Source organism: Salvelinus namaycush, chromosome 19, assembly GCF_016432855.1.
Source record: "Salvelinus namaycush isolate Seneca chromosome 19, SaNama_1.0, whole genome shotgun sequence".
In the NCBI taxonomy this organism is placed as follows: Eukaryota; Metazoa; Chordata; class Actinopteri; order Salmoniformes; family Salmonidae; genus Salvelinus; species Salvelinus namaycush.
The window spans coordinates 7,559,505-7,575,448 of record NC_052325.1 but is presented as its reverse complement, the minus strand read 5'-3'; the positions used below and the strand labels follow the sequence as shown (position 1 = coordinate 7,575,448).

General features: G+C 46.5%; 1 protein-coding gene across 1 annotated transcript in view; it reads left to right on the top strand.

Moving 5' to 3' along the window:
* LOC120064116 (Krueppel-like factor 7) overlaps positions 1 to 15,153 on the top strand; it is a 130,381-nt gene extending 115,228 nt beyond the window's left edge. The window contains exons 3-4 of the mRNA XM_039014473.1: positions 1,237 to 1,360; positions 7,724 to 15,153. Of these exons, the coding sequence (XP_038870401.1) occupies positions 1,237 to 1,360; positions 7,724 to 7,775 (176 nt within the window). The 3' untranslated portion in view covers positions 7,776 to 15,153. The remainder of the gene's footprint in view (positions 1 to 1,236; positions 1,361 to 7,723) is intronic.
* The last annotated feature ends 791 nt before the right edge of the window (positions 15,154 to 15,944 follow it).

The following is a 15,944-nucleotide window of genomic DNA, read 5'->3' as shown; positions in this document are numbered from 1 at the left end:
ACGGTGGCAGCTGGCTGACTGGAAGTACGGTATTACTTCCCATTAAGCGTCATTAAGACCCCAATTATCGTTACCACCCCCGGATCTGAATCAACCACGGCAGCAGCGCTCGGCAGCACCAGGGCAGGTGCCACCCCAAAACCTTCCCCGAATTTAGCCCCCTCCCACCCCCCACCCACCAGGTCCAGGCCCATTCGAACACAGCCAGCCTGGTCCCCAGGAGGGGTACCTCAGGGTCCGGATCCCCCCCTCCGCACCCTGCTGCACCCGCCTTTCACATCACAAAAGGGATTTTTTTTTTACCAGGGAGATAAAAAAAATACAGCATGTGAACAATAGATATCTCCCTCTCCCATCTGTTTAACTGGGGAGAAATTCATTAGAATTTCAGATCTCTCCGCAGGGGGTCAGGGAGCAGAGAGGAGAGGAGGATGAGGGGAGCAGAGAGAGGAGGATGAGGGGGGCAGAGAGGAGAGGAGGATGAGGGGAGCAGAGAGGAGAGGAGGATGAGGGGAGCAGAGAGGAGAGGAGGATGAGGGGGGCAGAGAGGAGAGGAGGATGAGGGGAGCAGAGAGGAGAGGAGGATGAGGGGGGCAGAGAGGAGAGGAGGATGAGGGGAGGAGAGGAGGATGAGGGGGGCAGAGAGGAGAGGAGGATGAGGGGAGCAGAGAGGAGAGGAGGATGAGGGGGGCAGAGAGGAGAGGAGGATGAGGGGGGCAGAGAGGAGAGGAGGATGAGGGGGGCAGAGAGGAGAGGAGGATGAGGGGGGCAGAGAGGAGAGGAGGATGAGGGGAGCAGAGAGGAGAGGAGGATGAGGGGGGCAGAGAGGAGAGGAGGATGAGGGGGGCAGAGAGGAGAGGAGGATGAGGGGAGCAGAGAGGAGAGGAGGATGAGGGGGGCAGAGGAAAGAAGAAAAAACTGTTTCCTTTTTCACGGTGATTTTAGTTTTAGGATTATAAATTAATATAGGTTCGCTGAAAGACTTCATTTAGAGAATTCTCTGAGTTTCAGGCTGGCTAATTGACATGATTGGTTGATGTAAAACCCTGTGGTAAATAAGCCTGGGTGTGTTATCCTGGGCTGGGTAACTACGGTAACACAGGGAGGATCTGTGGCTGCTTGGTGATGTTGTAGCGGTTTACATCTCACTATTCCCTTAAAACAGAAAATAACTGTTGTATTTAGGTCACAGCTGTTTAAAGTGTAACGTTTTCTTTTCTCTGTCTGTCTTGTCAGGTGAGAAACCGTACAAGTGCTCCTGGGAGGGCTGTGAGTGGCGTTTCGCCCGGAGCGATGAGTTGACAAGGCACTATCGTAAACACACCGGGGCCAAACCATTCAAGTGTAACCACTGTGACAGGTATGTACCACACACGCCAACATCAATTGCACACACACACTTTGCATGTCACCGACCCAATGGTATAGAAGTGACAGCAGATAGGACATGATCTGCATGTGACAGAGAAATGGTCTATCTCAAACAAACGCTCGTCACACACAAGTACATCAGTACACTGTGCACTACAGTAACCACGTGTACATTGATGGTGGAAGGGGGGAGTTAGCCGTATATAATGTAAAGCGCTTTGAGCTGTAGAAAAATATTTGCTACATAAATGCAAGTCATTGCTGTAATGTCCCCTCGGACAGCCCCAGTCCCAGTAGCAGCGCTCTCCCACTCTGTCTCCGTTTCCTCTGTCTCCCTCTCTGTCCTCATCATGTGCATAGCAGCACTCTACAGACTGGCTCTCCTCGCGTCCCTGGCAGTTAACACAGGCTCTGCTCCAGTCTGCTGAATAACTCAGTCACAGGCCAGTCCTATGTTACCCTGTGAATAGGCCGCTCTCACACGCTGCTCGTCCCTGCTTCCCCTGCTGATGGCACTGGCAGGGCTGAATGCTGACACTATCAGTAAAAGCACAAGTGAAAAAAAGTGAGATGGTTATGTAACAGAATAAACAAGGAACTAAGGAGAAAGAGAGAGCGACCAAACACGAACCAGATTGGGCAAGCAGACACTCTCTCCTCACACACTCATACACACACTCATACACACACCCGTTCATACACACCGTTCACACACTCATACACACACCCGTTCACACACCCGTTCACACACTCACACACACACCCGTTCATACACAGACCATTCACACACTCATACACACACCCATTCACACACCCGTTCACACACTCAAACACACACCCGTTCACACACTCATACATACACCCGTTCACACACTTATTCATACACCCGTTCACACACTCGTACACACACCCGTTCACACACACCCGTTCACACACTCATACACACACTCATACACACACACCGTTCACACACCCGCTCACACACTCATACACACTCTGTTCGCACATTCATACACACACTGTTCACACACTCATACACACACCGTTCAAACTCATACACACACCGTTCACACACCCGTTCACACACTCATACACACACCGTTCACACACTCATATACACACACCCATTCACACACTCATTCATACACCCGTTCACACACCCGTTCACATACTCATTCACACACCCGTTCACATACTCATTCACACACCCGTTCACACACTCATACACACACCCGTTCACACACTCATACACACACTCATACACACACCCGTTCACACACTCATACATACACACCATTCACACACTCATACATACACACCATTCACACACTCAAACATACACACCCGTTCACACATGATACACAGAAGATCATCCATTTTCGAACAACAGACACAGTGACACTCATCAGACCCCTCTGTTCTGCTGGATACCCTTTGTCTATGAAGACAGCCGTGTGTGTGTGTGTGTGTGTGTGTGTGTGTGTGTGTGTGTGTGTGTGTGTGTGTGTGTGTGTGTGTGTGTGTGTGTGTGTGTGTGTGTGTGTGTGTGTGTGTGTGTGTGTGTGTGTGTGACAGAGAGGGCACTTTTGCATTAGTGTGGGTCTGTGATTGATAAGCTGTCAGGTGATAATAGCAGGAAGCAGTCAACCTGTACGTGTCCCAAAAGGCACCCTATTCCCTAACAATAGTGCACTACTTTTGACCAGAGCCAATAAGGAATACCAGGAGAGGGTAACATTTGGGAGGCAGACCCTGTCTTTACACACAGGCAACACTTACACACTGGGGCCAAGGCGCAAGCTGATCGCTCCAGGTGGAACCACAATTACCCAGCTCCCTCTCTGTCCCCCTCCAGAAGGGGACCGCTTTCCAAAATCCACCATCTCCCTCCCTCCCTCCACACACACACACATTATCCTAGACCAGCCTTAGCCACTGTATATAATACACCATAGCCCCACTCAAGCCCCCAACTCGGGGGAGTGCATGATCAAATCCATGTTCACACATTCATTACCAGCATATATGTTGGCTGTTGGCTAACAATGGGGCTATTTGTAGCAGGCCTGCTACAGTTACGGGAATTGACAAGTCCAGATGCCAGGCCAGCTTTAGATACACACACAGCCTCCAGGACTTGGATGTGAGCTAAACCAGCCAGCCAACTAGTTCAGACACTCAGACTCTCTCTCTTTCTCTCTCTAACGTGCCTCCTAGGGGACTCTAATTGGACCCTCCCAGTCCCTCTAGTTTAGGTTTGAACCTAACACCCTCCTGATCATTGCATGTTCTGCTGACACACACACATACTATATACCAGGGTTACCCAACTGACGGCCAACCGGACTAATTTGGCCCGCAAGTGATTTTATTTGGCCCGCAAGTGATTTTATTTGGCCCCCCAAATTTGGACATCAAAGACAGTTAAAACACCAGCAAATCAAATTAGAATTTTGGAAATCTGTTCCCACTCATAGAGAGATACTGTATACAGTATGTAATCGTATACAAATGTTAGCAAGGTTTGAAATGATTTTTTATTTTGTCAAATATTCTATATCTGTTTGGGCTTGTGTGGGTGTGTGGGTGTGGGTGTGTCTGACAGAGAGGGTACATTAGCATGGGGCTGTGATTGATAAACTGTCAGGTAATATTAGTAGGAAGCTGTCAGCATCCCACTGCTGGCTTGCCTCTAAAGCCAAGCAGGGTCGGTCCTGGTTGGTCCTGGATGGGAGACCAGATGCTGCTGGAAGTGATGTTGGAGGGACGGTAGGAGGCACTGTTTCCTCTGGTCTAAAAAATAACATTTAAAAAAATAATCCCAATGCCCCAGGGCAGTGATTGGGGACATTACCCTGTGTAGAGTGCTGTCTTTCGGATGGGACATTAAACAGGTATTCTGACTCTCTGTGGTCAATAAAGATCCCATGGCACTTATTGTAAGAGTAGGGGTGTTAACCCCGGTGTCCTGGATAAATTCCCAATCCGGCCCTCATACCATTATGGCCACCTAATCATCCCCAGATTCAAATTGGCTCATTCATCCCCCTGTAACTATTCCCCAGATTGTTGCTGTAAATGAGAATGTGTTCAACTTACCTGGTTAAAAAAACATTTGTAATTATATAAAAAAAGATAAAAATAGTCCTGTGGCTGAATCTAGTTGATAATCCCTGCTATATACACACTCGCAAATACTCCCATGCACATCTTTCTGTCACAGAGACGAATAGAAGATAAATTAAAGGAAGGAATGAAATGTGAGGAACAGCATTGCAGTAGGTGTGTGATAAAGAACACCCAGAGTGGAGCTGGCTGGATCACTACCTATAACTCATCTGCTGATTATGTCTTAGTAGTATTTCACTCACACTGGGAAACGGCTGTAAAATGGCTGCCAAAACACTGAGTGTGAATAAGATGACAGGGGTAGCATCCCAAATGGCACCCTATTCCCAAAATAGTGCACTACTTTTGACCATGGCCCAATGTGACCCTATTCTCTATATAGTGCACTACTTTTGACCAGAGCCCTATGGGCCCTGAATAAATGCACTATACAGGAAAGTATTCAGACCACTTGACTTTTTCCATCTTTTTTTTACGGTACAGCCTTATTCTAAAATGGATTAAATTGTAATTTCCCCTCGTCAATCTACACACAATATCCCATAATGACTGTGAAGCCTTTGTGATTGATGAAGCTCTCATCTTAAAAGCACATTCAAATGATTTCCTTGTTGATGTTGTCCTCTGAAACAGATTGTGGCCACTCCTAAATGAATGGTAATGATACACGGAATAGATAAATATGGATGGTAATGCATTAAGCATCTGTCCCTCTCGTCTGTCAGTCAGCTGTCTGAGCTGAAGCTCCTAGCTAAACAAACAGTAGACTGGCTTTGCATCCCAAATGGCATCCTATCCCCTAGATAGTGCACTACTTTTGACCAGAGCCCTGGTCAAAAGTAGTGCACTATAAAGGGAATAGGGTGCCATTTGGGATGCAGACTGGCACATAGGTTAACTCAACCCTGTCTTCTGCTAGGCCTTTGAAGCGTCTTGTGAGTGACGCGGCGACCATCAAACAGGCGCGTTGATCTCCCCTCTGCGAGGCAGCCTGTTCAGGCACCTTAGGGAACGCCTAGCTGGCTGGGCCAGGAGGAACTCACATTACCATCAGAATGGGAGAATGTTGAACAGTACATACAGCCAGTGTGTAGAGCTCTGAGCCCCTCTGTCATCCTTTCCGAGACACACACAGGAACGTCATTAATTCTGCCTAATCAAGCTGGGACCCCCTGCAGGGCGAGGTAGAGGGGTCCCAGCTGGTGTGGCAGCCCCTGACAGTGACTTGGAGGGCCATCTGTCCAGCCAGCGGACCTTACTCAGCCCCCACTGGCCCTCTAGCAGTCACACCAGACAAGTACAACATGGTCAGTTCAAAGGGAAGGTGTGACGGAAGGAGAGAGAGAGAAAGGGAGAGAAAGAGAATACATTAAATGAAAGAGAAAAGTCTTGAAGTCTTGAATAGCAACCAGCTCTGAGAGAGAGAGAGACTGCGAGAGAGAGACTGCCAGAGAGAGAGACTGCGAGAGAGAGAGACTGCCAGAGAGAGAGACTGCGAGAGAGAGCGACTGCGAGAGAGAGACTGCGAGAGAGAGAGACTGCGAGAGAGAGAGAGACTGCGAGAGAGAGAGACTGCGAGAGAGAGACTGCGAGAGAGAGAGACTGCGAGAGAGAGAGACTGCGAGAGAGAGAGACTGCGAGAGAGAGAGACTGCGAGAGAGAGAGACTGCGAGAGAGAGAGAGACTGCGAGAGAGAGAGACTGCGAGAGAGAGCGACTGCGAGAGAGAGAGACTGCGAGAGAGAGCGACTGCGAGAGAGCGACTGCGAGAGAGAGAGACTGCGAGAGAGAGAGAGACTGCGAGAGAGAGACTGCGAGAGAGAGAGACTGCGAGAGAGAGCGACTGCGAGAGAGCGACTGCGAGAGAGAGAGAATTCGAGAGAGAGAGAGACTGCGAGAGAGAGAGACTGCGAGAGAGAGAGCGACTGCGAGAGAGAGACTGCATTCTCTTTTATAACTGTTCAGCGTTCTCCCACCACCGTACACACCACGGCTAGCTGGAGAAATAGCCCATCCTAGCTGTCTGGATAGAGAAACCTCTTCTGGATTTAAATTGCAGAGCTGTCTTTGGACAAATTAATAATGGATACAGCCGTCGGCAAATTGAATTTTTAATTCCTCATTTCTCTCTCCCACATTTTGTTTTCTAGCTTGCTTTATTCATTTCAGTTGTGATTCATTTTATTGCTTTGCATGACTGTAATAGGATAATCCACCCTTACAGCCCTGTAAAAGTAAAGTACATGTGGCATATATTCTCCCTGTTTGCTGTTATTTATCACCCCCTCCAGTAGCAGTATCCAGTGAGCTTAATCGATTAGTACCGAAACAGGCCTATGGGCCGTTTCCCCCCCCACGCCTGTTCACATGTCATGACTCTAAGTAATAAGGGGTTTCTGCGATAGTATTTCACCTCTAGCTGTGGTATAAATCGCAGAACCGGGGACCTTGATTTGTGGCTGCGTTGTGGAGAATTACCACACATGCTCTTTAACAAACAGAAGAGAACGAGCAATCCTGTTGCTGAATTGGCATGTCCTCATTTTGACTAACACTTAGGTGATAAAAATTAAGCAAGATGTAATTTATTATTAAGAGGCAAATGTTTTTTGTCCTTGAAAGTCTTCACTCCCATCTGTACACGTGTTACACAGCTCTTTGTTTTCTCACCCGCACCAGCTGCTGATTTAGACTCCCTGAACACTGATTATTAAACACATTTCTTTCTGTTTCATTTGCATCTTTGTCAGTGTTTGTCATTTTGTGTGGCTCAGTTGGTAGAGCGTGGCGTTTGCCACGCCAGAGTTATGGATTCGATTCCCACGGGGGACCGGTTTAGAAAAAAGGATGAAAATGTATTCACTCACTACTGTAAGTCGCTCTGGATAAGAGCGTCTGCTAAATGACTAACATGTCCAATGTAAATGTACCAGCAGCAGGAGAGCAGTGCCTGTCGTAAAATGTCACTTATCACTGATTTCTACCCAGATTATCTGAATGTCCATTTAAACCTCAACAGTTATCCAGCTAACATCTGGATGTACAGGTTAGAATCTGAGTATCCATCTTACTAAAGGCACAGATCAGTCATGCAGAAATTAAACTTTCAGCCTCTCGATTACCTCCCTGAATGCGTAACCATGTTTTCCTACAGCTATTGAGTAACATAGAGTTTGACTTCCCCCACTAACAACCTCTTCTCTCTTTCTTTCACTTCTCTCCAGGTGTTTCTCCAGGTCAGATCACTTGGCGCTGCACATGAAGAGGCACATCTAAGAGAGAGGGAGGAGGAGAGCGAGGAAGAAGAGCGAGAGAAGGGAGATAGGAGAGAAGAAGAAGTAGGCAGGAGGGAAGACGAACACCAGCTCCAGCTCTCACCATCCCGAAGGCTGCCCCTGCCACCTGAGACCTGACACTAGAAGCATAGCATGGGGGATGACACGCTGGACGGATGTAAGCCACGACCCGGGATGGACCCATGGTCGGCGAGGACAGATGGAGGGATGGAGGGAAAGAGAAGGAGGAGGAGGAGCTTGTTGTTGTTTTTTAATTCACACTTCCGTGATTCACACATCTCTACTCAACAGTCTACAACTCTCTTTTATTGCATCCTCTGATTAGCCATGCCTTGGTCTGATCCAAGCCTGGTAACTCAGACACTGCCAAACCAATACGCTGATCCAGTTACGACCCATTTACACTCTACTGTTTATTTTATGTACATTTAAACTATAGAGCGACTTGGGAAAGGAGATGGTTCACCCAGAATAAACTGCTAAACTTTGACACGCCAATCGTCAGTGACTTGCAGAAGCAACGATGGGCATCCCAAACCAACAGCAACTATTGCCCATTTTATACTGGTGTGCTGTTTCCCAATCCTATCACAATGTTTTAGGGGTGTCTCTACCCTCACCAAGCCGTGTGAAATAACAACAATGCCAGAATAGTGAGAAGAGAGAGACCAATGGAACTAGTGGCCAATCCGTCAGTGTCGCCCCCTGTCTGTGGGAGGAGGGTCTGACACTTCAGAGAGTGAGCTCTGTGACCCTGATGCGGACTTCTCAGGCTCTCCTGTAGGAGGCGCTCTGCTCTTCTCTCTCACCTTCACTCCTGCCACCTCACAGGCATCATCTAACAAATGCGCAGCGACACTTTCTTGCCTTTGTTTTTTAAAGACAATTAATTATTATTATTAAGAATAAAGGTCTGTTTTCTCTCAGCTGAAATGTCTTAAAAATTCACTGAAGGAAAAAAACTAAAACAGTTTATGTACAAACGAGGAACAATGTGCACATTCAAGGGAGGAACAACGAATGAACTTTCCCCGACCCGTATGCACAGGCTAAACTCAGTAGCCGCTATCTAGCACTGATAGCTAAGAAGATGGAAAAACAAAAAAGAAATCACATGAACGCTGAAAGAAAAAGGATTTGTATTGTTGGCCTGATATGAAAGGAAAGGCCGTCTGTTTTCCACTCTGTGTTTTTCTCCGATGCGATCCAGCTGAAAACAAACCTTGGCGGGACCTTCGAGGCTTCATCACCAAGCCAGGACCAGAACAGACACTGGAAAATGTTTGCTTTGTTTGTGGAACTCCACCATGGAAACCCCTATCTCCTCCAGTATGGAGGAGCCTGGGAGGCTGGTCTGCTGTGAGTACATACCCTATTTGGGAGACTAGGGACCTGATAGGCTACTGGACATGAATCTGGGTATTAGAAAGGACAACATGGCCTCATCATTCCAGAGGGACTTGCCTGTTTCGTATCCATTGTCTGCACTGACTTTTTCAATGTTATCTGTGCTTTTTTTCATACAGTACAACAAAAAAAACTAAAAAAATTATACAAATAAAAAAGACTGCATAAAAATACTCAAAAAAATACTACACAAAAAAAACGATTCCGTCTCTCTCACACTCACACCGTACAGGCACGTAGACACACACCAACACACAGAACAGTTTCTTTGCTCATGGCTCCACTTTGAGATAAGGAAAGTATATCATTGAGTTAATGAACAGAGTTGGAAAGCAAAACACTGCATGGCAGCTTCTCACACTCGGATCGCTTCCCGGAATCATTTGTTCTGCTCCAAATTTTTCACAGTAGGATTTTTAGCGATTGTTGTTTTGTAGATGAAGATCTGATTCCGCTGGAGGTAACGGCTTTGAAGTGAGAAAACGAGCTCATTCTCATGTTCAAACAATCTCAGTCTCTGTATGTTAACAATCAGCTTCAACAGCATGGGACCAGATTCCTCTGCCCCAGGTCTATGAAGTCTTACATAGCCTTGCAATCAGGGCATTAATACCAATACCACTGTCACTATTACTGTACCCACCAACTTCCCCTCTCACATAAACCCTGGCCTCCTCACATCCGTTGTAATGGCTGCTGTATAAAAAATAGATGCCATTATTCTCTCTATAGTAATGTGTATGTTTCAACCTTGCCAGACTCTCCTAGACGGTTCCAGAACTGCCCTCAGGGGGGCCGGTGGAGCTCAGAACAATCGATACCAAAAACCTCCAGCGCGGAACTGCCCTCGAGCCACGGGCAGGGTCTGGCACAGAACACAGCGGCATCTGGGAAGCCGACCGTCTCCATACTAGGCCTCTTAGCACCACCGCGGCAGCTTTCTCTACAAACACAAAACAAGTCTCTCGACAACAAGATGATGTAAAACAAGACAAGTCTCTCGACAACAAGACGATGTAAAACAAGACAAGTCTCTCGACAACAAGACGATGTAAAACAAGACAAGTCTCTCGACAACAAGACGATGTAAAACAAGACAAGTCTCTCGACAACAAGACGATGTAAAACAAGACAAGTCTCTCGACAACAAGACGATGTAAAACAAGACAAGTCTCTCGACAACAAGACGATGTAAAACAAGACAAGTCTCTCGACAACAAGACGATGTAAAACATGACAAGTCTCTCGACAACAAGACGATGTAAAACAAGACAAGTCTCTCGACAACAAGACGATGTAAAACATGACAAGTCTCTCGACAACAAGACGATGTAAAACAAGAGATTGAAATGATCTTTGCGTTTTGATTCCACTTTTTAGTTGGAACTTCTTCCTTGTTGTTTTGTTGTTGTTTTAACGCTGCAATTATTATTTTTGTTGCCATGGTGGATGATGCAAGGTCATGCCAAAATGTAAGAAATGCAGGAGGGCGGGTTTTGAACGACCCCCCTTCTATGTACAATCATGTAGGGTTTGTTTGTGGCACTTTGTGCAGGATTCGCGATGGTATGTCTGTGTGTGTCCCAATGCGAGCTATAGCACGGCACATCCGTTGGAAACATTGTGAATTTAATTTGCGTTGTGAGAAAAAATACTACTAGTAGACTGGTGGCCAAACTAACAGTGTGGGAGACTGGGATTGTACTGTGTGTTGGTTGATCCATTCACTTTAACAGAGCTTTCAATCTATCTAGCAATGGCTGACAATATTGCTTTTGTTTTGTTTTTGTTTCTGACATTTTATTTTCTCTTCAAAACACTCAAATCACGTTAATTTGGGATCACAGAGCAGAACGATGGAAAAAACAACTAGTAAAACTCAAACCATACGTCATGCACTTCAATGGCCCCTCCAATAGGTTCAAGCAAATGAAAACTCTTAAAACACTCTTATGTTCTAGCAGACGTTCACTTCTGGTTGGAGACTTTTCTACAGCTCCCACTGCAGCAAAGCCTGGATAGAGTAAACAGGAAATGGATACAGCAGTCATGGTCATTTAGCCCATAACAGGCCTACATGCTAAAAAGATAGCAGCACACAGTTTAAATATATCCAAATTAGCCCAACTTTAGTCCCCTTGCGTACACACTGACAGATCTCAAACCCCACTTCAAATGAAAAGTCCTATTCTATTTCTGTCCTGTGGCATTCCCACCAGAAGTAGCTAGCTAGCCCTCTTGCCCTTTCCCTCGCCTGTTAAAACACTGCTTGCTGCCATGGAGATGCTCCTATGTAGTTTCTTGGGCGCTAGTATCCCACAGCTCTGATTAGCATTAGCGCTGCAGGCTGCTCTGTGGAGGCTCCTGTAGTCTCTCCAATCGCACTCCACTAATGAGAAAGGCATTTGGTCACAGGGAAACAGAGGTCTAGGGGGAAAAAACATAAGGGACCATGAGCCAAAATGGTTTCATTTCAACGGTCCACAGTACTGTTACGAACCCAGTGGGCAATCTGCCACAGAGAAAACAAGAGTACATTAGCAGCAGCTTATCGTAAAGCCAGAAAGTTATTGAAATTGAAGAGATATTTTTTTGACAAAGATAAAAATGGTTTACCCCCGGGATTAACCAAATGATAATGAAATTAGTCCTGCTTTTTGTCTCATGGATTAGCGATTTGAAATGAGATTTCGATGAATCCTACAGGTCCTTATAGCCATTTACAACAGATCCCCCTCCACCGCCCTGCGCCTGCTCTCTACAAGTGCCATTCTAATAGCCCTCTATCCATCTTTCTCTCTCTCCCTCTCTATCTGTCTCTCACTCTCACTCTCACTCTCTACAACCCCACAGCAGTGATCCATGCACAATCAACTGCAGGAACGCTGAATACACACCTATACGCTTCCACCCAAAGATTTTAGTAAATTGCTGTGAATGAAAATAGAGAGAGAGAGAGAATTAAATAGTTTTACTGTCCACTACAATTCCACCATTATTGTCCCCCCTCCCCAACCCTGACCCAACTTCTTCCCGCATTGCAATCTTGTCTGATGTTCAGTGGCCGAACTCATTGTCTGTTCATGGTTGTAAAATATGGTCGTGTAGTCTCTTTAGGGTGCCCAATTCAAGGGTGACTTAACTAGCACCCTACCAATTCTAATGTAGACTTAGTTTCCCATAGCTTCTTAGTACAGTGCAAAATAGTACAGTGGAGTCTAATATTTCAAACTGTCATGTCTGAGGTGGAACATCAAGTCTATGTTAGGTTAAACGTTTGGAAAACCATCCCGAGAACGATGGCGTCATACACCTACCTACCTTAAGCGTTCTCCAAACTTGAAGCCTCACACGTTCGGTCCCCATGAGGTAGGGTTGTCGCTTTGGTGAGGCTTCTGGCAGCTTTGTAGATACATCTAGTAATAGTTCTCCCACTCAGTGACTTCACAACGGGTAACAACAACAACCTATATAGGTGAACTTAAGGGGGGTTTTGTTCACTACTAGGCAACAGTGCTTCAGCATTTAAACACATACATACAGCTCACACAATCTTTTAATGTTCCTGTTCTTCTAGATTCCCAAGCATACCATTTCACTACATTGACTTACTGTGCACACGCCATAGTGTACCTATTTACTTACTGCTAGTTTAGTCTGTTGGAACACTCAAATGTCAAATATCCACTTAACATATTGTGACACTTCCTGATACACTTAACCACAATAACCAATTAGATGGTTTCTTTTTAGATATTAGCCAATCAAACTGATGGGTAACTACTATATTATGGACCCTCCACTGTCATCAACTGGGCAATAGCAACTGGGCATGTTCATTACTGTCTACTTTTTAAGGGAAGGAGACGTCCTACTTTCAACAGGTGACTACTTTCTTCCTGAACTCATGGTTCTTGTGGGTGCACCTGCATCAGGGAGTGAGTCTGTATCTGCTGTGTTTGTCCATATTTAATGTGTCAGTATATAAGGGATTGACAAATCTCCCCCCTGTGTCTTTCTGTATCCCTCCACCTCATCCCCACTTTCCTTTCGTCCCCCAATCCTACTCCATCCAACTCTGGGGCCCAGGCATCATACTCTGAACAGTACATAGAGGAATAGACCCTGTGGGACTTTGTCCCCCTGAGATGTTTTGTCCCCTCAGACTTGCTAGTATCTAGTGCAGAGTACTCTAGAGTTCTATTGTATTCCCAATTCTAGAATCTAGAGTTCTATTGTATTCCCAATTCTAGAATCTAGAGTTCTATTGTATTCCCAATTCTAGAATCTAGAGTTCTATTCTATTCCCAATTCTAGAATCTAGAGTTCTCTTCACCCTCTGTCAAGTGGAGAGTCGTGGTTAGAGAGACAGCACCAGGATGTGCAACTCAGTCAAAGGGCCAGCAATAGAAATGCAATTACTAGAACGGACATCCCTATTCAAGTCAAGTCATTCTATTTCTATGGTACCACCCACCCAGCCAACAACACACATCAGTCTGAGAGCAGAGATAAACCCCAAGGCTTTTCTCAGACCGTCAACAGTACATCTGAGCCTCCACGTGGTAGTCTAGTCCCAGTCCAGCCTCTACACCTGGTCAGTCTGACAGTGGAACGCCTTTCCTATTGTCACCTCTCTGTCATTCATTCCTTCTGCAGGGGCCCCATAATGCCAACAACACAATCACCTCTCCTTCCTACCAGAGTCCTCCACTTCTCCATCCATCCCTCCCTCCCTCACTCCATAATGCCAACAACACCATCACCTCTACTTCCTACCAGACTCCTCCACCTCTGCTCTGCATCCATCCCTCCCTCCCTCCATAATGCCAACAACACCATCACCTCTCCTTCCTACCAGACTCCTCCACCACTCCCTCCATCCCTCCTCCATCCCTCCATAATGCCAACAACACCATCCCCTCTCCTTCCTACCAGACTCTTCCACCACTCCCTCCATCCCTCCTCCATCCCTCCATAATGCCAACAACACCATCCCCTCTCCTTCCTACCAGACTCCTCCACCACTCCCTCCATCCCTCCTCCATCTCTCCATAATGCCATCAACACCATCACCTCTCCTTCCTACCAGGATCCTCCCTCCCTCCATAATGCCAACAACACCATCACCTCTCCTTCCTACCAGACTCCTCAGCCTCCACTCCTCCACCTCTCCCTCACTCCCTCCTCACCCCTCCCTCTCCCTCCCCACCCCTCCCTCTCTCTCTCTCTCCCTCCTCACCCCTCCTTCTTTCTCTCTCCCTCCCTCCCTCCCTCCATAATGCCAACAACACCATCACCTCTCCTTCCTGCCAGACTCCTCCGCCTCCAGTCCTCCACCTCTTCCTCACTCCCTCCTCCCCCCTCCCTCTCGCTCTCCCTCCGCACCCCTCCTTCTTTCTCTCTCTCTCTCTCTCCCTCCCTCCCTCCCTCCCTCCCTCCCTCCCTCCCTCCATAATGCCAACAACACCATCACCTCTGCTTCCTTCCAGACTCCTCAGCCTCCACTCCTCCACCTCTCCCTCACTCCCTCCTCACCCCTCCCTCTCTCCCTCCTCACCCCTCCTTCTCTCTCTCTGTCTCTCTCCCTCCATCCCTCCTCCCTCCTGCCATTCCTCCACTTCTCCAACCACCCCTCCCTCACTCCCTCCTCACCCCTCCACTTTCCTTCCGCTTGCTGTCATGGTCAATTACTTTTTGGTTTTCTCTTTGGTTCTTTATTTCCTGGTTTACATTTTTTTCTGTACAAAGTGTTTAAAATATTATTATTTGTATTATATGATGTTAGTATGGTAATGTTCTTTATTAAGGAAGAAGAAAAATTTATTTTTGTTACTGGTCTGTTTCATAATTCTTTTTTAAATTGGTATTGTAAGATATCTATGCAAGAGCTGTTCAGTGGAGCATTTTTATTTAAGAATGTCCTATGTGTAATAAATGGTAGAATCTGGCTCTGTCTGGCGTCTTGTGTTTCTTCTGCAGACGCTTGTAACCGACAACAATGAACAATCGACAAGACACATACTGTAGTGTAGAAACAGCTCACTGCTCCTTTCCATACGGTATAACTCCTAATCTTTGTCCAAGCTGTTCTCTGAGAGTAGAGTCTCATTATAAAGCCCTCTGACTCCATGAGTAACACAGCCTAACAATGGATCCCTGCACCGGCGCTCAAACCAATTCCATTATTCTGACTGGGTAATGGCGGACTGAGAAATAAGGCTCAGCGGTTAGAGGGAGCGGAAGTGCGCAGGCGCAACGAGATTGAACTGTACCATTTCCCCCACTTTGGTGGTAATCCCAGGCTTTACTATTACGAATGAGAGATTCTCAGGAATATCTATGTCCCACGACCATGTGAAGTGTCTCTCAGGGGTTCAGTGTGTGAGTAGCATATTCCTTAATTAGGGCAGTGTCTAACTCGTCAATGACTGAGCCTGAGCCGCCATTTACAGAGCCAGCCCATCCCGCGCTCATGATTTACAGATTAAAAGGGGTAATGGAATAACTAATGGCTAATTAGGGATCAATTATGTAGAAGAAAGGGGACCTTATGCAGTGTATACGTTCTATAAATGTCCTTTGGTGAGAGAGGAGATTTTGCTGTCAGGTTTCTAAGTCATTGCTCATGTCCCTAATTGAAATGGACACTGTCATCAAGCCAGCGGTTTCAACAGTAGCTCCTCCATCCCAAATGGGTCTATGGGCCCTAGTAAAAAGTAGTGCACTATATAGGGAATAG